General features: G+C 47.8%; 1 protein-coding gene across 2 annotated transcripts in view; it reads left to right on the forward strand.

Moving 5' to 3' along the window:
• ATP9B (ATPase phospholipid transporting 9B (putative)) overlaps positions 1-19,676 on the forward strand; it is a 130,804-nt gene that overhangs the window by 39,794 nt on the left and 71,334 nt on the right. For both annotated transcript variants that reach the window (XM_055128069.1, XM_055128070.1), the window contains exons 7-8: positions 3,294-3,345; positions 11,560-11,654. In XM_055128069.1, the coding sequence (XP_054984044.1) occupies positions 3,294-3,345; positions 11,560-11,654 (147 nt within the window). The remainder of the gene's footprint in view (positions 1-3,293; positions 3,346-11,559; positions 11,655-19,676) is intronic.

Raw genomic sequence — 19,676 nt, forward strand, 5'->3', positions numbered from 1 at the left:
CAGTCGCCTCTGTCCTCCTGCTTTGACTGAGTGACCTTGGTGCTCCTGGGGTCCAGCTCTGCATCTGCGTGTCCGGCAGCCTTGCTCTCTCTGCACGCCCACCAAGGGGGACAACACCATTCAGTCAGGAAATGGCTTTTTCCTTCCATGTGCTGGGGGCCAGGGGCACCGACCACCGTTTCTCCATCTCGTGGCTCACGAGCCCACACACCTTACTTGATTTACAAACTGCCAATTTTGTTCTGCTTTCGCATAAAAAGCTTGAATATTTGGAAAAATTTGAGACCTAGTTTTTGGGATTACTATGAGATGATAAAAGTAGAGTACTAGATGCATATTACTTGTTACAGCCAATTAGATGGTGCAGGAGGAGGGAGGGTGTTCAGAGACTCACTCCCCTGCGGGGCTGTGCATGCAGACAGAGCAGTACCAGTGTTGCTGTGTGAGGGACACTCCTGCTGAGAACTGGAATCTCAGGCCAGGGTGGTGATTTCAAAGCCTGTGCCCTGTCTTGAGTTCAGGTTTTGAACCGGTTTGGAACCCACGTGGCCCTGGTGGTGAGGAGCAAAAGCTCGCCTGCTGTTTCCCACAGTTGGAAGAGTTAGCCAAAAAAGGTCTGAGGTGAGACAGTGTAGTATGTAGTAAGTTTTAAGAAATTTAGTAATTACTATGTTACTATGTATGTTTCAATACCCCGAACAAACATTTCAAAGCATATGCAAAGAGATGGACTCTAAGGTCCTATGAGTCAGATGGAATAAAGCATTTGGGGAACTTCATGGTAGAAGGAAGGAAAGTGGAAGTCGAAGAGGGCTACCGAAAGAGACCAGTGGGACAAAGGCCAAGAGGCAACTACGTTCCTTCGCATCAGTGGTCACCTTCCTGTGAGCAGTTTGAGTATTGTGGTCAGGAGACCAGCAACATGGATAAAGGAGTAACACCCACCCATATGCAGCAGTGTCTGCTGAAGAACAAAAGGTTGAGAAATACATACCACCTGAGCGTTCGCCGAGGACTGAGCTAATAGTCAGTGAAGTGTAGCTACTAGTGGGAAGTGGACACCACCTGTAGACAGTAGAACTAATCCATCATGAATTTTTATTAGCCCTAAGATTAGATGAATACATGAATCAAAAACAAATGGAACAAAACAGCTAGAAAGAAAACCACTCGGGTGGCAGCGGCAGCCAGGTGCCTCACCCCACATGACCACCCATGTGAGAGAGGAGAGCATGCGAGAGAGGAGGGTGTCTGCAGGGCTCCTTAGAGCTCCCTTGCTGAGTCCCAGACACATGGGGGCAGGTTGGAGACCCATGATAGGGAGCCTGGAGCGGGAAGAACAAATAGATCCCTTTTCATCAGCTTGTGGGCTGACGGTCAAGGGTGAGCTCAACCTTGACCTTCAGGGAAGTGGAAGTGAACCTGCAGCAACATGTGTGAGGGGGCAGGCGGAGCAGGGCTCAGGCCTTCTCCATCTCCCACCACTCGAGAGAGAGGCACTAGCCGCTCCTCTAAATTCCTGCCTCAGGAAACCTAGGCAAAAGAAATTAAACCGCAGCAAGAGATGCTAAGAAATAGTCAAGAGGAGCAGAAATCAGTAAAGGTGAAAATAGAAAGGTGTGATAGAAAATCAGTTAATAAAATGGATACACTTGTAACAAGACTGAGACTAAAGCTGGGACAAACCCCATCTAAATTGGTGATGAAATGGGGTCTATCACTCTAGATCCTGCAGAAAATAGAAAGATGATTCTAGAAGACCACAAACTACTGTGTTGGTAAGTACCCACTTAGATGAAATCTCTCAACAGCCTTCTCAGACTACGAACTAGCAAGACTCAGTCTCAGTGAGACAAACTCTGACTAGCCCTGCAGCCAGCACAGAGCCTCAGGAGATGAGGGAAATCTGTGGGAAGGAGCAGGCTCAGCTGCGGCGTTGAAGATAGCCTCTAGAGAAGGCAACATCTTTTCTCTGGAGGAGTTCTGCAAAGAATGGAGCACTGCCCAGCGTCCCCTTAAACACTGGAGAAGGCACCTCAGCAAGCAGCCCTCTTGGGCACACATGGAAAAGTTCCTTGAGTGTTTTCTCACTGGCTCTTAGCAACAGAGCCTCAACCAAGTGGAGGGTGCTTTCCTGGCACTGCTAACCTGGTTTGGTTGTGCTTCACTATATTGCGCCCACAAATACCGTAAAAAATATGACAGATGAACTGTTACTGGCACTCTGTGCCCAGCCATTCCAGTGTCTCCGTGCCACAGCAGGCTGTGTCTCCAGGGCCAGTGGGTCTCCTCTGCAGTGTCCTCTCGGGCTTCATGTAGCCACCTTACCCATCCTTCACTAGCTTTAGCCAGTTCCTTTTTTCTTGTTATCAAAATAGTCACGCATATTTTAAAAATACTTTTGTTACTTGTTCCTAGTATACATATGACTGATCTGTTTTACTGTATTTGCTTGTATCCTTATACTTTTTTGTTCATTACTCTTGTTGTTGTTATCCAGCCAGGGCTTAGCTCTTTGCATATTTGTAGTCTGATTTTTCTCTTCTATTAAATCGCGCCTGTTTTCTTGACATTTTCCTGACTTTGGTTGTGCCTCACACAGTGAGCTCACAGTCTCTGTTCCCAGTCAGTGAGAAATGTTTGCTAAGTGCTGCTGAGATCCCGCCCAACTCAGCAGCCTTCACAGTCGAACTTCTCTCCTGCTGCCAGCAGGAAAGTGGCGTCTTTGCACGTCACGCTGTCCAGCCCTCATACCTTGTGTGTGTCTGAGAGCTGCTGGCTGACAGATGATCACTTAGTTCTCAGCCATACGAATAAGACCTGGGCAACCTCTGTGGGCTGACTCCATTGCTGCCATCGGTGGGCACAACTTTCCCAGTGGGTAGCGACGTCAGTGGCCGCCAGGAAGCGGTACAGGGCGTGAGGGTACGAGTGCCTCCCTCACCTGCAGGAGAGTTGGGACTTAGGCCCAGGCCCATCCGTGCCGCCTGACTCAGTCTCTCAGACCACCCTGGGCGCCGGCCATAGAGAGGCTGGGCACAGTGCCCAACTGGACACCATGGCCATTGCAGATGTTTGAATTCAGGTACAGCAGACCACGGTCTGGCCCATTTTCAGGGAGCACTTTCCGTGGTTCTGAGTGGGGTCTCAGGCGCAGCCGGGCGGGTTGCTGCTCGAGGGCAGTGTTGGGGCTGATGCTGTGTGGTTGCTGCTAGCCAGCTCTGCTTTACAGTGGAATTGTATTCACTCACCTGCATGGACAGCATTAATGTTTGATATTACTCTTCTTACAGAATCAGAGAATCCCATCGGATATGGTGTTTCTTCGAACTTCAGAAAAAGCAGGTATTGTTTTTGCTTTGCTTTGTTTACATTGCTGATAATGCCTTGGTATTTTGGCAGTTTCAAGTGCAGTTTGAAGGGTAGAATTTGTTTGTATAAAGTTTTGATTTGAATTAGAACAAATTCCTCAGCCACATTTTACTATTTATATTTATTTGAAATACATAAGTATCGGGATTTCGACGTGTGAGGGACAGTTTTATACAAGTCCATAAGACGTAGAAACAGCTCGGTGATGGATTTGCTCGACACTGGATTGCTGTTTGTTCCGTGTGCAGCAGACGAGGTGGGGCTCCACTGTGCCAGCCCTGGGGACCATCGTGGTCCTCGATTGTGAGTACAGGTACTCAGACCGCACCTGCTGGGCTCTGCTGGAGGTGCCGGCACGTAGCCACAGATCTCAGCTTCATCGGGAAGCAGTGGACAGGGGCCAGGAGACAGATGTCTGTGTCGCCAAGGAGAGAGGGTGTGGAGAGGTCTGGAAGCCCAGACCCTGCTCTGTGTTGCCCAGTTCTGGCTGCAGACCTCGCTGTGAGGCCCCAGAGCATCCGTCATTTCAGGTGATAGGAGGAAGCCAGAGTTTGTCCTGCCTTGGACCGTGACTGAGGTCAGCAAAGGCATGCGTAGCATTGGTGCTGCTAACATGGCCACCACCACAGGGCGCTGTACGTGATGCTGGGGATCAGACCTGGCATGGCAGCGTGCAAGGCAAGTGCCCTAACCTCTGTTCTACCTCTCTGGCCCTAGGATTGTGTTAAAATATAGGAGCCACTCCAGTGGTGTCCAGGGAGAGGGGGCCAAGTCCTTGACTTGGCCTCATTGGTTTTGTGATCTGACTTCTTTGAGCCACTCAGGAATGCTTGGTGGCTGTTGGGTGGACATGTCATGCTTGCCCCTGAGTTCTGGTCCCTGGGAAGCATCCCTCTCATTTGTTTTCTTGCTTGTCACCCAGTCTACCATCCTGCCCACCTGCAGGCAGTATTGATGATCACAGCCATTCTGTCATGGTATCTTATTTTTTTCACATTCTTTACATCTTTGCTTCCTGGATTCTGCGATTTTGTTGTGACATGTGTTTATGATCATGTCATTTGGGTGGGGCTTGGGCCATACTGCCTGTGATCAGACAGTTCCAGTCTGTGAGCTCAGGGATCACTCTTGGCACATCATTTGTGGTACCCAGGATCCAGCTGGTGTCAGCCACATGCAGAACATGTTTATTTTGGAGCTACACCAGTGATGCTCAGGGCTTACTCCTGGCTCTGCACTCAAGAATCACTCCTGGTAGGTCTTGAGGGGCCAGGTGGGGTGCTGGGGATCTTACTGGGGTTGACATCAGGCTGTCTCTCCAGCCTGTCTGCTGTTTCCTCTATCTCTGAAAGATCTTTCAGTGGCCCAGAGTCTGAGCCTTACGTGGCCTGTTTATAGGGCTCACCTACAGTTTCTTTCTGCCACATTACACTGTTGAAACTGTTACTAACTCTCACGCATAGCATTGATAAAAGTATGGCTTTCTCATGATTATCTTTGCAAAGTGAACTAAGTAGCTTCTCATTTGTTGTATGAAATTTGTGTCAGATATTACCTTTTCATCTAGAATTCTTGACTTGATCAGTTCTGTGTATGTGACTTTAATTATTTTAAATTTTTCAGTTGCCTCATTTTCAAAAGTATATGATGTACTTGAACTTTTCTGTATGTTCTGTATGTACTAACACTGCTCCATTTTACTACTTTTCTGTTTAAGTTGAGAAGAATTTGAATATTTTTCTATTATAGGTCTTTCAGCCTTTCTCAGTGTGACATAATCTTGTGGGTGCAGTGTGTTGGGGAGTGGACAGCAGCAGCTGGGGGGCTGTCGATGCAGCTCTGGAGCCTCTCCGGCACCGTATTGACTGTGTATTAATACAGGGCATTCTCTCGGGCTGTCAGCTGATTGTTTAGAATGTAAATGAAGCTGCTGATGGATCTGGTGACTGATGGCTTAAATTCCAATTAATCAATTGCTTCATCAGTTTCTTAATTCAGATCAAATATCTCCTGAATGCACACAATTCTTTTAGCGGTATTAAGAGAAATTAATGCTTTAGAACTAATTTTCATCAATCTCTTATAAATGTCAATATCTTTTGCTGTTGTCTCCTAAGTGATGACATTATCGTTTCGGTGTATGGGAACATATCACAATTGCTCAGCTGTCACTTGTTAGTGGGGCAAGGGGCTTGCTAAATGACACTGTACTCATCCACATTCTCTCTGATGTGATTCATCTTTCCAGCAGCTTAAAAATTTCATGCAGAGTCATTAAGTCATATAAATGATTTAGAAATTAAGTTTAATGGCAAACGATCTGGTATTATATATGCAAAGTCAATGTCTATTTTTCTTTCATTGGGCATATACTGTAGCCCAGCTCATTGGGAGCTATTGGATCTGTGAGTTGTTGCGGGTGGTGTGCTAATATTACAGGTGATGCATGATGCTCTAGGATGCATCCATGGCTCCGTCTCGCTGGCTCCATTCGTTACTTGATCAGCACTTGCTGCGGCCAGTGTGTGTGACAATGGCCTCGCTGATCTCAGTTTGATTGTCATTAAACCTGTCCTTTCCTGTCAATTCCTGTCAATTATACAAACTCAAATCAAGTATTCATAAGCCGTCTGTAATAGGATATGAGAAGAACAATTGAATAATTCATTTTTGCCAAGTCTCTCTGGCCTCCCTCGTAGCCAGAGCTCGCTGTAGGAGCCTCATCCAGTGCAGTCCCTGAGGACAAGTCAAGGTGGTCATCACGTGCTCCCGGTTGTGCTGCTGTTCAGTCTCTTGCTGTAAATGTAAATCCTAGCCAGCCCTGCCAGTTCAGGTTACTGATGTAGTTCCTGTCAGCAGTTTCCCCTAAGTTGTTGGGACATAGCCATTGTTGCACACGAAGCCTGTCCTTTTTTATGAATAAAGGCATCTATATTATTTCCATTTACTCATTGGGGATATTAGCTAGTCATTTAAGGTGATGGATATTCATAGTATCCTGCATCATAAAAATTTATATGCTACAGGTGAAACAAACCTGACTTTATATGTATAAGTCATTAAAAAGCTGTCTGTTTAAAGACTGGAGGATATATACCCAATTGATGGATTGTTGTTATTTTTTTGTTTTTTCTCTATTTTCTAGACTCCATGTCATATATTTAGATTAGTTTTAAAATTAAAATTCACAAATATATAAGCAATCAAAAAGTTGCTTAGAAAAGCATGACGGGCTGGAGCGATAGCACAGTGGGTAGGGCATTCACTTTGCACGGGCCCGACCCGGATTCGATTCCCAGCATCCCCTATGGTCCCCCGAGCGCCGCCAGGGGTAATTCCTGAGTGCAAAGCCAGGAGTAACCCCTGTGCATCTCTGGGTGTGACCCAAAAAGCAAAAAAAAAAAAAAAAAACATGACATTTTGTTACTTTTCATTAATAAAAACAATAAATCACCAGTGATAACTTTATGAGAGTTAAATGAGGAGGTGAAAATCAGTGTTTATATTATTTTCTTTTTATGAAGGATACATTTACAGCAGCCCTGAGTGAGGAGTGTTTGTTATAGTGTTGGTCATACAGCTGGGACATGTTGAGAAAGCAGATCCACTATAGTTAATTTAGCTATTTCCCTACGGGAGGTTATTTTTTTTTTTTTTTACTTTCATTAGTAATATGTAAAGATACATCCATGCATAAAGATGTTCTGCTCTTGGGGCTGGAGCAATAGCACAGCACGTAGGGCATTTGCCTTGCATGAGGCCGACCTGGGTTCGATTCCCAGCATCCCATATGGTCCGCTGAGCACTGCCAGGGACAATTCCTGAATGCAGAGCCAGGAGTAACTCCTGTGCATTACCGGGTATGACCCAAAAAGCAAAAATCCAAAACAAAAACAAAGATGTTCTACTCTTTAGGGTAATCTCCTTAAAATCATTCTGAGGGGCCGGAGCAGTAGCACAGCGGGTAGGGCGTTTGCCTTGCACGCGGCCGACCCGGGTTCAATCCCCGGCATCCCATATGGTCCCCCAAGCACCGCTCCTGAGTGCAAAGCCAGGAGTAACCCCTGAGCATCGCTGGGTGTGACCCAAAAAGCAAAAAAATTAAAAAATAAAATAAAATCATTCTGACACTGTGCTAGTATTAAACATCTGCTTATCAGCAACATTCAGTGCCCTCTCATCTCCTACCTCCCCCCACAGTAGAAGTTACTTACTCTAGAAAGAGAATCTGAAGATGCTACAGTTTCCCTGAGTTCCAGCCTCTTAAGTTCACTCAAACCCGTATCCTTATGACCCCAGTGCCTCATACGATCCCAGCGCCCTGTGGCTGGACTGCCTGTGGTCTCTAGCAAGCTGCCCTTGCAGGTCTGTGCTGGTGCTCAGCGAGGGACTCACCCCTCTGCCCAACCCACAGGCACCCTGAACCTACCAGCTCTTTGTCTCAGATGCTAATTCCTTTGGGAGGCGTTGGCTGGCTTCACAAAGGAATTGGGTACCCTTTCTCAGAGATTGTGGGATTCCCTGGGCCTGCCTCTGTCATCACACTATCACACTCTGTATGCATGAGTCACCAAAGTATTTTTTTAATTCTTTACCTGATCGCTAACATAGTGCTTGACACATAGTTAAGTGTGGAAACGTGCTAAGCAAACCTATCAATAGATTTGGAAACTTGCATAGCTTTGTAATCTGGTATAGAAAAAGTAAACACCTCTGCTTTCCAATGATGAGCAGATAATAAGTGCTTTCTCCCACATGAACGTGGCACAATACTTTCTTAGGAAAGTACCAAGAGGAGAAGGACTGTACATGGGGTTTCTGTTACTATGAGCTAATTGATTTTTGGGCTAAAGCAACAGTACAGTGGGTAGGATGCTTGCCTTACACATGGCCAACTTGGGTTCCATCCCTGGTACCACATAAGGTACCCTGAGCACTGCTAGGAGTGATCCCTAGGTACAGAGCCAGGAGTACACCACAACAGGTGTGGTCCAAAAACCTAAAGAAAAAGAAAAAAGATATTGAATATTGATGACCAGAAAGATAGCATGGGGCGGGGCAGGGGGCAGGGCCGAGCGATAGTTCAGCAGGTAGGGCATTTGCCTTGCATGCAGCCAACCCGATTTCAATCCCTGGCATTCCATATGGTCCCCCAAGCACCGCCAGGAATAATTCTTGAGTGCGGAGCCAGGATAAACTCTGAGCATTGCTGGGTGTGACCCCCAACCCCCCAAAAATAAGATAGCACAGCAGCTAATTTGTCTGCCTTACACATGGCCAGCCCTCCAGCACCCCGTGGTTTCCTAAGCACCACCAGCAGTAATCCCTGAGCACAGAACTAGTGGGAAGCCATGAGTACTGCTGGATTGGGCCCCCATACCCAAAATTAAATTTTAAAAGAAATAATACTGAAGGGGGACTAGAGCAATAGCACAGCAGGTAGAGCTTTTGCCTTGCACGCGACTGACCCGCATTCGATTCCTCCATCCTTCTCGGAGAGCCCGGCAGTCTACTGAGAGTATCCTGCCCACACGGCAGAGCCTGGTAAGCTACCCATGGCGTATTCGATATGCCAAAAATAGTAGCCAGTCTCTCAATGGAGACGTTACTGGTGCCTGCTTGAGCAAATCGATGAACAATGGGACAATGGTGCTATATTATTTCCATTGTTTAATAAGTTTAAACAATGAATACTCCTGAATACCCTGGATGGGCCCCAGGTACTGAGCCAGAAGTGTTCAGAGCAGCAGCAGATGTGACCCAGAGATCTAAATTACAAAAATGAAATCCCAACACCCCCACAAAAAAAGACCTGTAAAATAATAAGCCCTTGTAAGCTTTTATATTTCATTTTCTCAGTAATTGAGTATACCCAGTTCTTTTGTTCACTATATAAATTTCACAAATCTTTTGACAAATAATACAAATAATTTACATAATAATTTTTACGGAGTGCAAGTAATCAGATAATTGAATACCTTGTGGATATATATCTTCAGCTGATAAAACGGATAGTTAGACAATCTTTTCCTTAGCCAGAGATACAGCACAGTGCATAGGGAATTAGTCTTGCCTGCAGCTGACATGGGTTCAGTTCCAGGCATTCTGTATTGTTTCCTGAGCTCTCTAGGAGTGATTCCTGAGCGCAGAGCCAGGAGTAAGTCCTAACCATTGCCAGGCGTGGTCCAAAAACAAAAAGAAAAAAAATTCTTTGCTCATTAAAGCCCACAGCTGAAGGGAAGGGGTGAGGGTGCGGGGAGTCAGTGTGGAGGGACTGCTGGGCATGCCCGGGGCTGCTGTGGCCGCATCATTCACAGTGCAGGGGCCGGGCGAGACGAGCAGGGATCAGTGTGGGCCAGTGGTAGAGTCCGAGGCAGGAAGGAGCCCTTTCTCTGCTGCCTTCCCTGTCCCGTACTTGCGCATCTGCCTCTTCTACTGAGTTCCATCGCCCTTGCAGGTGCAAGAACCCCAGTCTCTTCAGGAAAGACCCTCACTAGAGCCGAGCTGCTTGAACTGAGGTGTGTGACCCTGCGTGAGCTGAGGAAACAGAATGCAGAGTAGAAAAATCGTAAAACTGGGCGTGGAGCAATAGCAGAGCAGCTTGGATGGTGCCTTGAGTGCAGCTGATCTGAATTTGATCCCCAGTTCCCCATGTGGTCCCCTGAGCCGCCGTAGGTGTGACTGTGCCTTGTGCCTTCCCACCAGCAGTGATAGGACTTCAGGAATTTGCTGCTGTGCATTGAGGTATGAAAATGAAGCCCTGAAAGACAGTGTTGCAAAGCAACAGGAAGTCAGGTAGCCACAGAGAATCAGAGTGCGTCTCAGCTGAGCAGGCAAGCTGACCAGCCCTACCGTCCATTGTGACAGTGGAGAGGGCACTGGCATTGCACAGACTGACCCTGGTTCGATCCCTGGCATCCCATGTGGTTCCCGAGCCCCCCCTGGAGTGATCCTTCAGTACAGAGCCAGTAATAAGCCCTGAGCATTGCCAGGTGTGTTGCACGCATGCATACATATGTACACACTTACACACACGCACACCTCAAAAACATTCTGCCCGTCTGTCTTCTGAGTGGAGTTTGATCTGGTCATAGTTCAAGGAGTTGCCAGAAGGACCCTCTCTCCTCTCACTGTGCTGTTTGTTTTTGCTGTGGCTTACTCCTTTTTGGTCCCTAGTAGTTTCCTTCGTTCCACTTTTCTGTTTCCTTCAGGTTGAGCATTGTAGTGAACTGTCTGGATGCCTTGCTCCTTTCCTTCTGTGCATTTCCTCTAGTCATTTTTCTTGGTCGTTACCATGGAGATCGCCCTGAACGTCCTAAGCTGTGACTCCCATTTGTATATATACCATTCTAAGTTCAGTAACGTACAAACACTGTGTTCATCTACAGCTCTGGCCACCCCCTCAGTTTCAGATGTCACAGAATCACGTTTGTACAGATGCAATGAATGCCTCAGATTACGTGGTAAATGAGATTTGGAACCACAGACCAAAGTCTGAGCGCTTCTGGCACTCTGAGACCTGTGTGTCACATTTTCCTTCGCACGTTTCTGGAGCCTCGTGGGTGAGAGAGAGAAGGGAAGTGTTGTCACCCGCTGCTCCCCGGCAGGGCACTGGGCCTCTGTGGGGCTCTGCTGCTGGGGGCTCCCCCTTGGCTGCGGCTGTTTGGGATCTTCTTTCTATTTGTGTGTCTGCTTGTTATTTTATCATATTTAAGGTGAGTTAAAGACAGAAATGATCAGTATAGCCTATGTAAAATGAGGCACTAGTTCATATTCTCCTTTCGGAGAGCCCAACAAGCTACCAAGAGTATCGGGCCCACATGGCAGAGCCTGGCAAGCTACCCGTGGCGTATTGGACATCCAAAAACAGTAACAATAAGTCTCACAATGAGAGACGTTACTGGTGCCCACTCGAACAAATCGATGAGCAATGGGATGACAGTGACAGTGATAGTTCATATTCTACCTTAAAAGATACCAGTAGCAAATAGGCGATGATTAATAAACAGGTAATGGCCATCATCTGTGTGACAGACTCATTTTGTGAATCAGATCAAGGCTGCTAAGGGATTTGATTGGGGGCCTCTAGATGGACTGTTTCCATACTGCACACTGCTATAGCACTGGTACCTTCGGGCTAAACTGTACCACAGTACAGGAGTAGTGACTCTATTCTCTCATTCCAAGGTTCCTGCTTTATTCGAACGGATCAGCTGGATGGAGAGACGGACTGGAAGCTGAAAGTGGCGGTGAGCTGCACGCAGAGGCTGCCGGCTCTGGGGGTGAGCGCAGGGACACACCAGTGGACAGGGACTCTGGGGGGTGCCACAGCAGCGCTCGAGGTGACGGAGAGCAATCCACCTCTCCCTGGAAGGAGCCTCGTGTTCCCGCAGTGACGCTGCTTGACCAGAACCTGTTGTGTGGGTCTGCCAGTGTGGGCACTGGCAGTTGGGAGCCGGGACAGAGCCTTCGCTCAGGCTCTGTGGAAGGAGGTTCCTGGGCTCCTGGAACGAGCTCCTGCATCGTCTGGCTGTGCAGACAACCCTTGTCTTGTCACCCAGGCATTCAGCCTTCTGGGTCTTTCATTTGTGTGACCCCACCGGCTGAAACCTCCAACCCAGCGTTGAACAAGGTGGGGCAGCAACTCGCCCATGTCTTGTTGCCAGCTCGGAGGGCTCGGCGTCCTGGTGTGCAGAGACGGTTCATCCTGAGTGGCTGTCAGTCTTCAAAGGTCTTTTTTTTCTGTTGAGACTATCTGGGCTTTTTCTTCTTTGTCTCTGCATATGGTAGTTTCTTTGAACTGGCTTTCTGCCCAGTGCGTGTTCCTGAGATGACCAGTCCTCTGTCGTGGACTGGTGTGCAGAGAGATGCAGGTCAGTGTGTGCCAGAGTCTGGCAAAGTTCAGTAATTAGTGAGGTTCCGAGGTGGCTACTGTCTTTCGTTTCACTTGAGCTGATTTCCACTCCACGGTGGCATTGTAAATCAGGAGAGGTCAAGTTCCCAATGCCTGTAGCATTTATTCTGGTTGAACACGAAAGTGCAGCCTGAGCCAGGTCTGTCAGAACCACCTGGTGACCAGTCATTCCTTTTGCGCAGACTTAAGGAGACCTGGGCTTGGTGCAAGTCTAAGGATCCGTGTTCCTGGCTCAGCATGCAACTGCCCATCCTCAGCCTGCGGGTCTTGGCAGGCCCAGCCCTGCTTTCTCCAGGCTGGAGCTGTCTGTGCCACCCTGGTGGTGCCTTTCACCTGTCCCTGAGGATGTAGAGAGGAGCCCAGCGGTCCCCAGCCACCACAGGCCCAGCAGCTTCACGCCTGTGGCCCCCTGGGTATCTCTGACTGTCCCTGGGCACACTGGGCAGACTCGGGGGCGAGGACCCCATCCCCTGCTGCCGTCTCTGCCTGGGGATCCCCACCAAAATGTATGGTGGCGGTGGTTTAGGTGCTCATGCCCTGCGCTCACCCCCATCTCGGCCGTTTCCTGCCCACGGACACCGCTTAGGTCTCTGGGCTGGGCTTCCTTCATGTGGCGGAATAGAGCTTTGCTGCCCCCCAACGCTGGGCATTGGCTTGCAGCTGGCCCACGGTGGCTAAGAGCAGGTGTTCTCTTTGCGGAAATTCTTGCCGTCCCTTCACTAATACCACTGGAGCTGACGCCTGGCTTTTAGCAACCATTTCTCCCTGGCAGATTCTCTCCTGGATCCTTTTGTTCTCTCGCTTGCACACATTCTTAAGTAAGATGTGCTCAGCATTAAAGCAACAAGAGCCCTTCAGAGGGCTGGAAGGTCTCCTCGAACTCTGACCTCACTTGACTGGCTTCTGGGGGTCTCTAAAATGGACAGCTGAAACGAGTGCTCTAAGCCGTGACTGACGACAGCTTGGCAGAGCGACCAGAGTGGGAGCAAAATCGAAGTAGTAATTAAGAAAAACCGCAGAAGTATGTGGTATGCGACTGTATTAACATCATTTCTGGGAGCCAGGACCTGTGCTTTGAGGCCAAGGGGCGGGGCAGGTGTCTGTAAAGGGGAGAGCAGTTGGCTTAGACCAGTGATGGGCGTGTGTGGGGGGGTGGGGGTGTGTGAGTGGTATTGGGAGATGGCTGTGTCAGCCTGGTCATGGGGGTGTGTTACTGCTGCTGCTGCTGCTGCTTCTTTTGTTGTTGTTGGGGAAAGAGTGTGTCAGCCTCTTTGTGTGTGTCTAGTGTTGGGAGAAGGGTGTGTCAGTGTGGTTGTGTGTTTGTGTATGTAGTGTAGGGGAAAGAGTGTATTAGCTTGATTGTGTGTACGTGTGTGTGTGTTGGGGGTCGTTGGAGCTGTGTCAGCCTGGTCATGGGGATGTCAGCCTGGTTTTGTGTGTGTAGTGTTAGGGGAATGGTGTGTCAGCCTGGTTTTGGGGGGGGGGGAGGAGGGAGTATTGGGGGAAGGTGTGTCAGCCTTGTTCTGTATGTGTATGTGTAATGTTGAGGGAAGGGTGTGTCAGCCTTCCCCAACAGTGTCCCTCCTGATTCAGGAGCACTGTGTTCTGTGTGGGTGGTGCTGTGCGGTCACCTGGAGTGAGACTTGAGCCAGCTTTCGGCCTGTCAGGGTGCCCCCCAGGCGTGAGCGTGTTGGGGAGCAACGTTTCTGCTTGCCATCAGGCACATTTATTAACAACAGTGAGGTCACAGGCATTTTCAATAAATCATGACTAGCTGATTTATTTCAAAAGATCCATATAGCAGTAAACAATACCATTTACATTTAATTAGTTTTATTGAACGAAAGGCAATTTTATTTGTAATGAACCACATGTTATGATTAAGGGTGTATTTTAATGACCTTTAAGTAATGCGGACAAATGCTACCCTTGACCTAATAGCACAGGCTCTCCTGCATTATTGAAAACTTCAGAATGATTTTTAAATTATCGTGAAAAGCTTCGAATGACAATCCCATTATCGCGCCATTATTCAGTCGTGTGATGTCTGCTCTAGATGGAGCGCGTTCCTCTGCAGCCGGGCGTGGGAGCAGGGGTGCCAGTGGGCGTGGCTTTCCTCTTCCTTCTATGTGGTGTGTGGCACCGCACGCTGCTGGTCCAGCATTCTGCTCGTGGCACCGTGAGTCTGCAGTGGTTGGTGCGATTCTTGTTGGATCAGTCAGCTTCACTCAACACTGAGTGTGTGTTAGTTGCCTCCTTGTCTCCACTCCAGGTCCTGAGCTCACTGTCAGCTCCCATGGGCCTTCACCCTGCATCCCCTGCTGCTGCTCTGTCCTTGGTTTGGGCCATACCCGGCAGTACTCAGGGCTTCCTCCTGGCTCTGTGCTCAGGGGTCTCATGACAGAGCCTAGGGATCCTTTGGGCGTGCTGGGGATTGAACCTGGGTCAGTCACGGGCAAGGAAAGCCCCCTGCCTGCTCCACTATTGCTCCAGCCCTCAGATACGTTTCTCTCAACTTGTGAGGATATCAGAGTCCAAATGGAAGTTGTGGAAAAGGGCCCAAAGGAGCAGCAGCTGGAGAGGCCTTTGGCTGTGGGAATGAGGAGAGGAAAGAGGCTGGATGTCTGTGGGCGAGGGAAGTGGGGGGTGGCTGTTGGAGGTCTCAGCACTCCCTCCTGGCTACTGTGTGAGTGGCTCAGGCACAGGAAAGCTGTGGTCCACCACACTGTGTGTCCTCAGCTGCCAGCGCCAGGTGGTCACCTTTTGTCTATCCCCTTGCTTCTCCTGAGGGCTTAGGGGCTGCCCGGCCCAGACTCACCCTCCAGGGTTGCACTGTCCTTGATGGAGGCTGGTGCTCTCTGGCCCAGAAGTCCTCTCAGTGTTTTCTTTGGGTATCTGCTAGCAGTGAATTCTTGCTTTAACTTATTTGAAAATATCTTTATTTCACCTGTTTTCTTGAAGAATATTTTGGCTGAACATGGAATTCTGAGTGGACAGTCCTCTAGCACTTTTTTTTTTAATCTAGGAGTACTGCTATTTATTCAGCCACTGATTTAGCTGACTGAAGCAGGCATGAACTCCACATTACTTTTTTAATTTTTAAATTTTATTTTCATAAAGTTGTTCACGGTGGTTGCTTACGTTCAACATTTCAGCACCAATCCCACCACTATTACACCTTCCCGCCACCATTATTTTGAATTTTCCAACCATAAACCAAGCCTTCCCCACAGGCAGATGCTAAATAATTTATTTTGTATTGCTTGTTATGAATAGTATGAAATTTCATGTGGCTGCTCCTGGAATTCTAAAATTTTTTAAGTATGTGGGGTCCAGAAGCATTTCTGTGGCATGCTTGCTCTCTTCCGAGATTTATTTGTGAGTCTATGAATCACGGCCATTAATGCTCTTAAATGGTGCCCAGAGGCAGTTCTTGGGTATGACTGCCAGGAAACCAGAAGGGCAGGAAGAGGGGGAGAGGTCTCCCGTCCCCGACTCTGAAGCCTGAAGTTTTCACTGGTGTTGCATGCCTGGGGTTTTCAGCAGCTTCATTCTCACGTGGTGGAGGCTCAGGACGAGCCTGTGAAGGTCGACTGTGAGCGTGGCAGCAACTGGGTTCTGGAGGTTTACAGCTGCTGGGGTTCATTTGGGGCAGACGGAGAGATACACCTGCCCCCCTCTGAGATAGCTCAGTGAAATCAGCCTGGTGTGGGCTGGCAAGGCATCTCTGTGGCATACTTCTCTCTTCCAAGATTCATTTGTGAGTCTGGATCATGGCCATTAATGTGCTCACGTGGCCTGATTTTGCTCTCTTTCAAGATTTATTTATGGGTCTCTGAAGCAAGGCCAACAAATGAGCTTGTATGGCTAAGCCAGAGGTGGTTTGTGGCCTGACTCTCACATACCTAACTCTCACCTGTTTAATTTCTTTTATTTTTTATTTTTTGGCTTTTTGGGTCACACCCGGCGATGCTCAGGGGTTACTCCTGGCTCTGCACTCGGGAATTACTCCTGGAGGTGCTCGGGGGACCATATGGGATGCCAGGAATCAAATCAAGGCAAGCGCCCTACCTGCTGGACTATCGCTCCAGCCCCAGACTGTTTAATTTTTTGGGAAACTTGGTCCCAAGTTGTTGGGGTCTGGCCAGAGGCAGAGTGGCAGTTTTAGGGTACCAGGAAGCCTGAAGGCACCATCAGGCTGTTGACGCACTTGCCCTGCAGGTACAGGTTGACCTGCTGGGTAGCACTGTACTCCCCCTCCAGCACTGCACCGTGTTCTGCTTCTGTTGTTTATAACATGAGGAATTAGTTGACTTTTATATATTTCCCCCCCCTTTTATGTAGTGGTATCGTTTTTCTCTGGGTTGTTTTGAGTTGCCATTCTTTGAGTCCTGAGGCTTTGATGTTCAAGTTATTTGTAGTTTTTTTAATCTTTCTAAATCTGTATGTTGATGTGTGACCATGTTTCCAGCTATCACATCTCCCAGCATGGGGAGCCCGAGCAGTGCCTGCCCCGATGGCCGAGACGCCGCCTCTGCACGCTGTGCACGGGCCGCCTTCCCTTCTCTCTCTGCCACAGATGCCGCCTGTCGTCTTCCCTCCACACTGCTCTCTCTGCACAGACGCCGCCTCCACGCACTCTCATGGGCTGCCGGCTGCTTCCCTTCATGCCTCTCTGCCACAGACGCCACCTCTGCACGCTCTGCATGCGCCACCGCACACCCTTCCACTCGTGCCCGTGTTTTCTTCACACCTGCCTGCTGTAGGCGCATTCTGCATGGGACTTTCTTTCAGACTTGATGTATTTCTTTCTGCAATTTCCAATTCATTCTCTTAAAAATATTTTATCTTTCTGTGTTATGATTTCCCGTTAGGTATTCTTTTTTTTCATGAGTCGCTGTGAGATGGATGCAGCTACAAAGTTGTTCGTGGTTGGGGTTCAGTCGTACAAAATTCCCACCAGTGTACATTTCCCACCACAACATCTCCAGTCTCCCTCCCACCCCAGCCTCTTCTCTCTTCCCCTCTCCCACTTTTTTTCCTTTTAGGCACTGTGATTTGTAGTACTATTACTGAAGGGCTATGATGCATATCACCTTGCCTACTTTCAGCACTCAGTTCTTACCCTGAGTGATCATTTCCAACTATCATTGTCATAGTGGTCCCTTCTGTGTCCTGTCTGCTCTCCTTCCACTTGGGGCAAGCTTCCTACCATCAATCAATCCTCCTGGCCCTTGCTGCTACTGTCTTAGGTTATTAGTCTCATACTATGTTTTCTTACATCTCATAAATGAGTTCGATCATTCTATGTCTGTCCCTCTCTTTCTGGACTCATTTCACTCAGCATGATACTCTCCATGTCCATCCATTTATAGGCAAATTTCATGATTTTATTTTTCCTGGTGTCTTCGTAGTATTCCATTAAGTAGATGTACCCTAGTTTCTCTAACCAGTTGTCTGTTCTTGGGCACTCGGGTTGTTTCCAGATTCTGGCTCTTATGAATAGTGTTGCAGTGAACATAGAGGTACAGGTGGCTTTTCTGCATTGTGTTTTTGGGCCCCCCCGGCTCTATTCTCAGGAGCAGTGTTACTAGGTCATTTGGAAGCTCAATATCTTGTTTTTGAGAAATGTCCATATTGTTTTCCAAAATGGCTGGATCAGTTGACACTCTCACCAGCAGTGAATGAGAGTCCCTTTCTCTCCACATCTGCACCAGCACTGATTGTTCTCGAGGGGTTTGTTTTGTTTTGTTTCTTTTTTTTTGATGTGCCAGTCTCTGTGGTGTGAGGTAATAGATTATTGTTTTTTTGATTTGCATCTCCCTGATGATTAGTGATATAGTGTTTTTTTCACGTGTCTTTGGCCATTTGTGTTTCTTCTTTGAGTACATTTATGGTCTGATGGGTTTGGATATTTTTTCTTGTAAAGTTCTACCAGTGTCTTGTATATCTTCGATATTAACCTCTTTTTTTTTTTTTTTCATTTTTTTGGGTCACACCTGGGGATGCATAAGGGTTACTCCTGGCTTTGCACTCAGGAATTACTCCTGGCGGTTCTCAGGGGACCATATGGGATGCTGGGAATCGAACCCGGGTTGACCGCGTGCAAGGCAAACGCCCTACCCGCTATGCTATCGCTCCAGCCCCAATATTAACCTCTTATTAGATGGGTGCTGGGTAAATAATTTTTCCCGTTCTGTGGGCTGTCTTTGTATCCTATGCATTGTTTCCTTTGAGTTGCAGAAACTTCTCAGTTTAATACAGTCTTATTTATTTTGCTTCCACTTGCTTGGTCAGTGGTATTTCATCCATGAGGATCCCTTCAGCATGAATGTCATGGAAGGTTCTGCTTATGTTTTTCCTCTGTGTACCTTATGGATTCAGGTCTGATATCAAGGTCTTTAATCCATTTTCATTTGACATTTGTGCATGGTGTTAGAAAGAGGTCCGAGTCTTTTTTTTTTTCCCACACATAGCTGCCCAGTTTTCCCAGTACCACTTGTTGAAGGGCTTCCCTTGCCTCCATATATTTTTTGTTCCTTTATCGAAGATTAGTTGATCATATTCCTGAGGGTCAGTCTTTATTCCAGTACCATGCTGTTTTAATTGCTACTGCTTTGAGTATAGTTTGAAGTTGGGGAAAGTGATGCCTCTCAACTCCTTGCCTTAGCTATTTGAGGATATATTGTTCCACATGAATTACAGGAGTGTTTGCTCTAATTCTTTGAAAAATGACATAGGTATCCTTAAAGGGACTGTATTGATCTGTACAGTATTGCCTTTTTAATCTATTAGATATTCTTTAGGAGAATGTTTTTAAGTATTTGCAAGATAACATTTTGACGTTTTCATTTCTTCAGTTTCAGGTCATCTCCAAAGTGACAAACACACTAACATGTCACTCACATTCTCATATGTGGGCACAGAGTGCTTAAAAATCAGTGCTCAGATGTGTGTGGGTGCAGAGTGCTCAGAGCCAGTGCTTGTGTGTGTGCTCAGAGCTGGTGCTTGTGTGGGTGCAGAGTGCTCAGAAATCAGTGCTCAGATTTGTGTGGCTCAAACTGCTCAGAACTGGTGCTCATGTGTGTGTGCTTAGAGCCAGTGTTTGTGTGTGGCTCAGAGTGCCAAGTGCCAAGAGCTTTGCAATCTCCGTTCTCCTATGTTCTCCTAGCTGATATTTCCGTCCCTGGGTGTGGCCTTCCAGAAGAAGACAGGGACCATGCTGGGTTGTTGGTCTGCAGCCTCGTCCACTTTCAGTGGGGTCAAGGCTTGGGTGAAGGTACAAGCACACCAGATGCTGTCCAGTGTTGGAAATCCTGTATGTTCTCCTGACAAATAAGCAGCATTAAAAATTAATTTCGGGGGCTGGAACGATAGTACAGCAGGCAGG

The sequence above is a fragment of the Sorex araneus genome, chromosome 2 (assembly GCF_027595985.1).
Source record: "Sorex araneus isolate mSorAra2 chromosome 2, mSorAra2.pri, whole genome shotgun sequence".
NCBI lineage: Eukaryota > Metazoa > Chordata > Mammalia > Eulipotyphla > Soricidae > Sorex > Sorex araneus.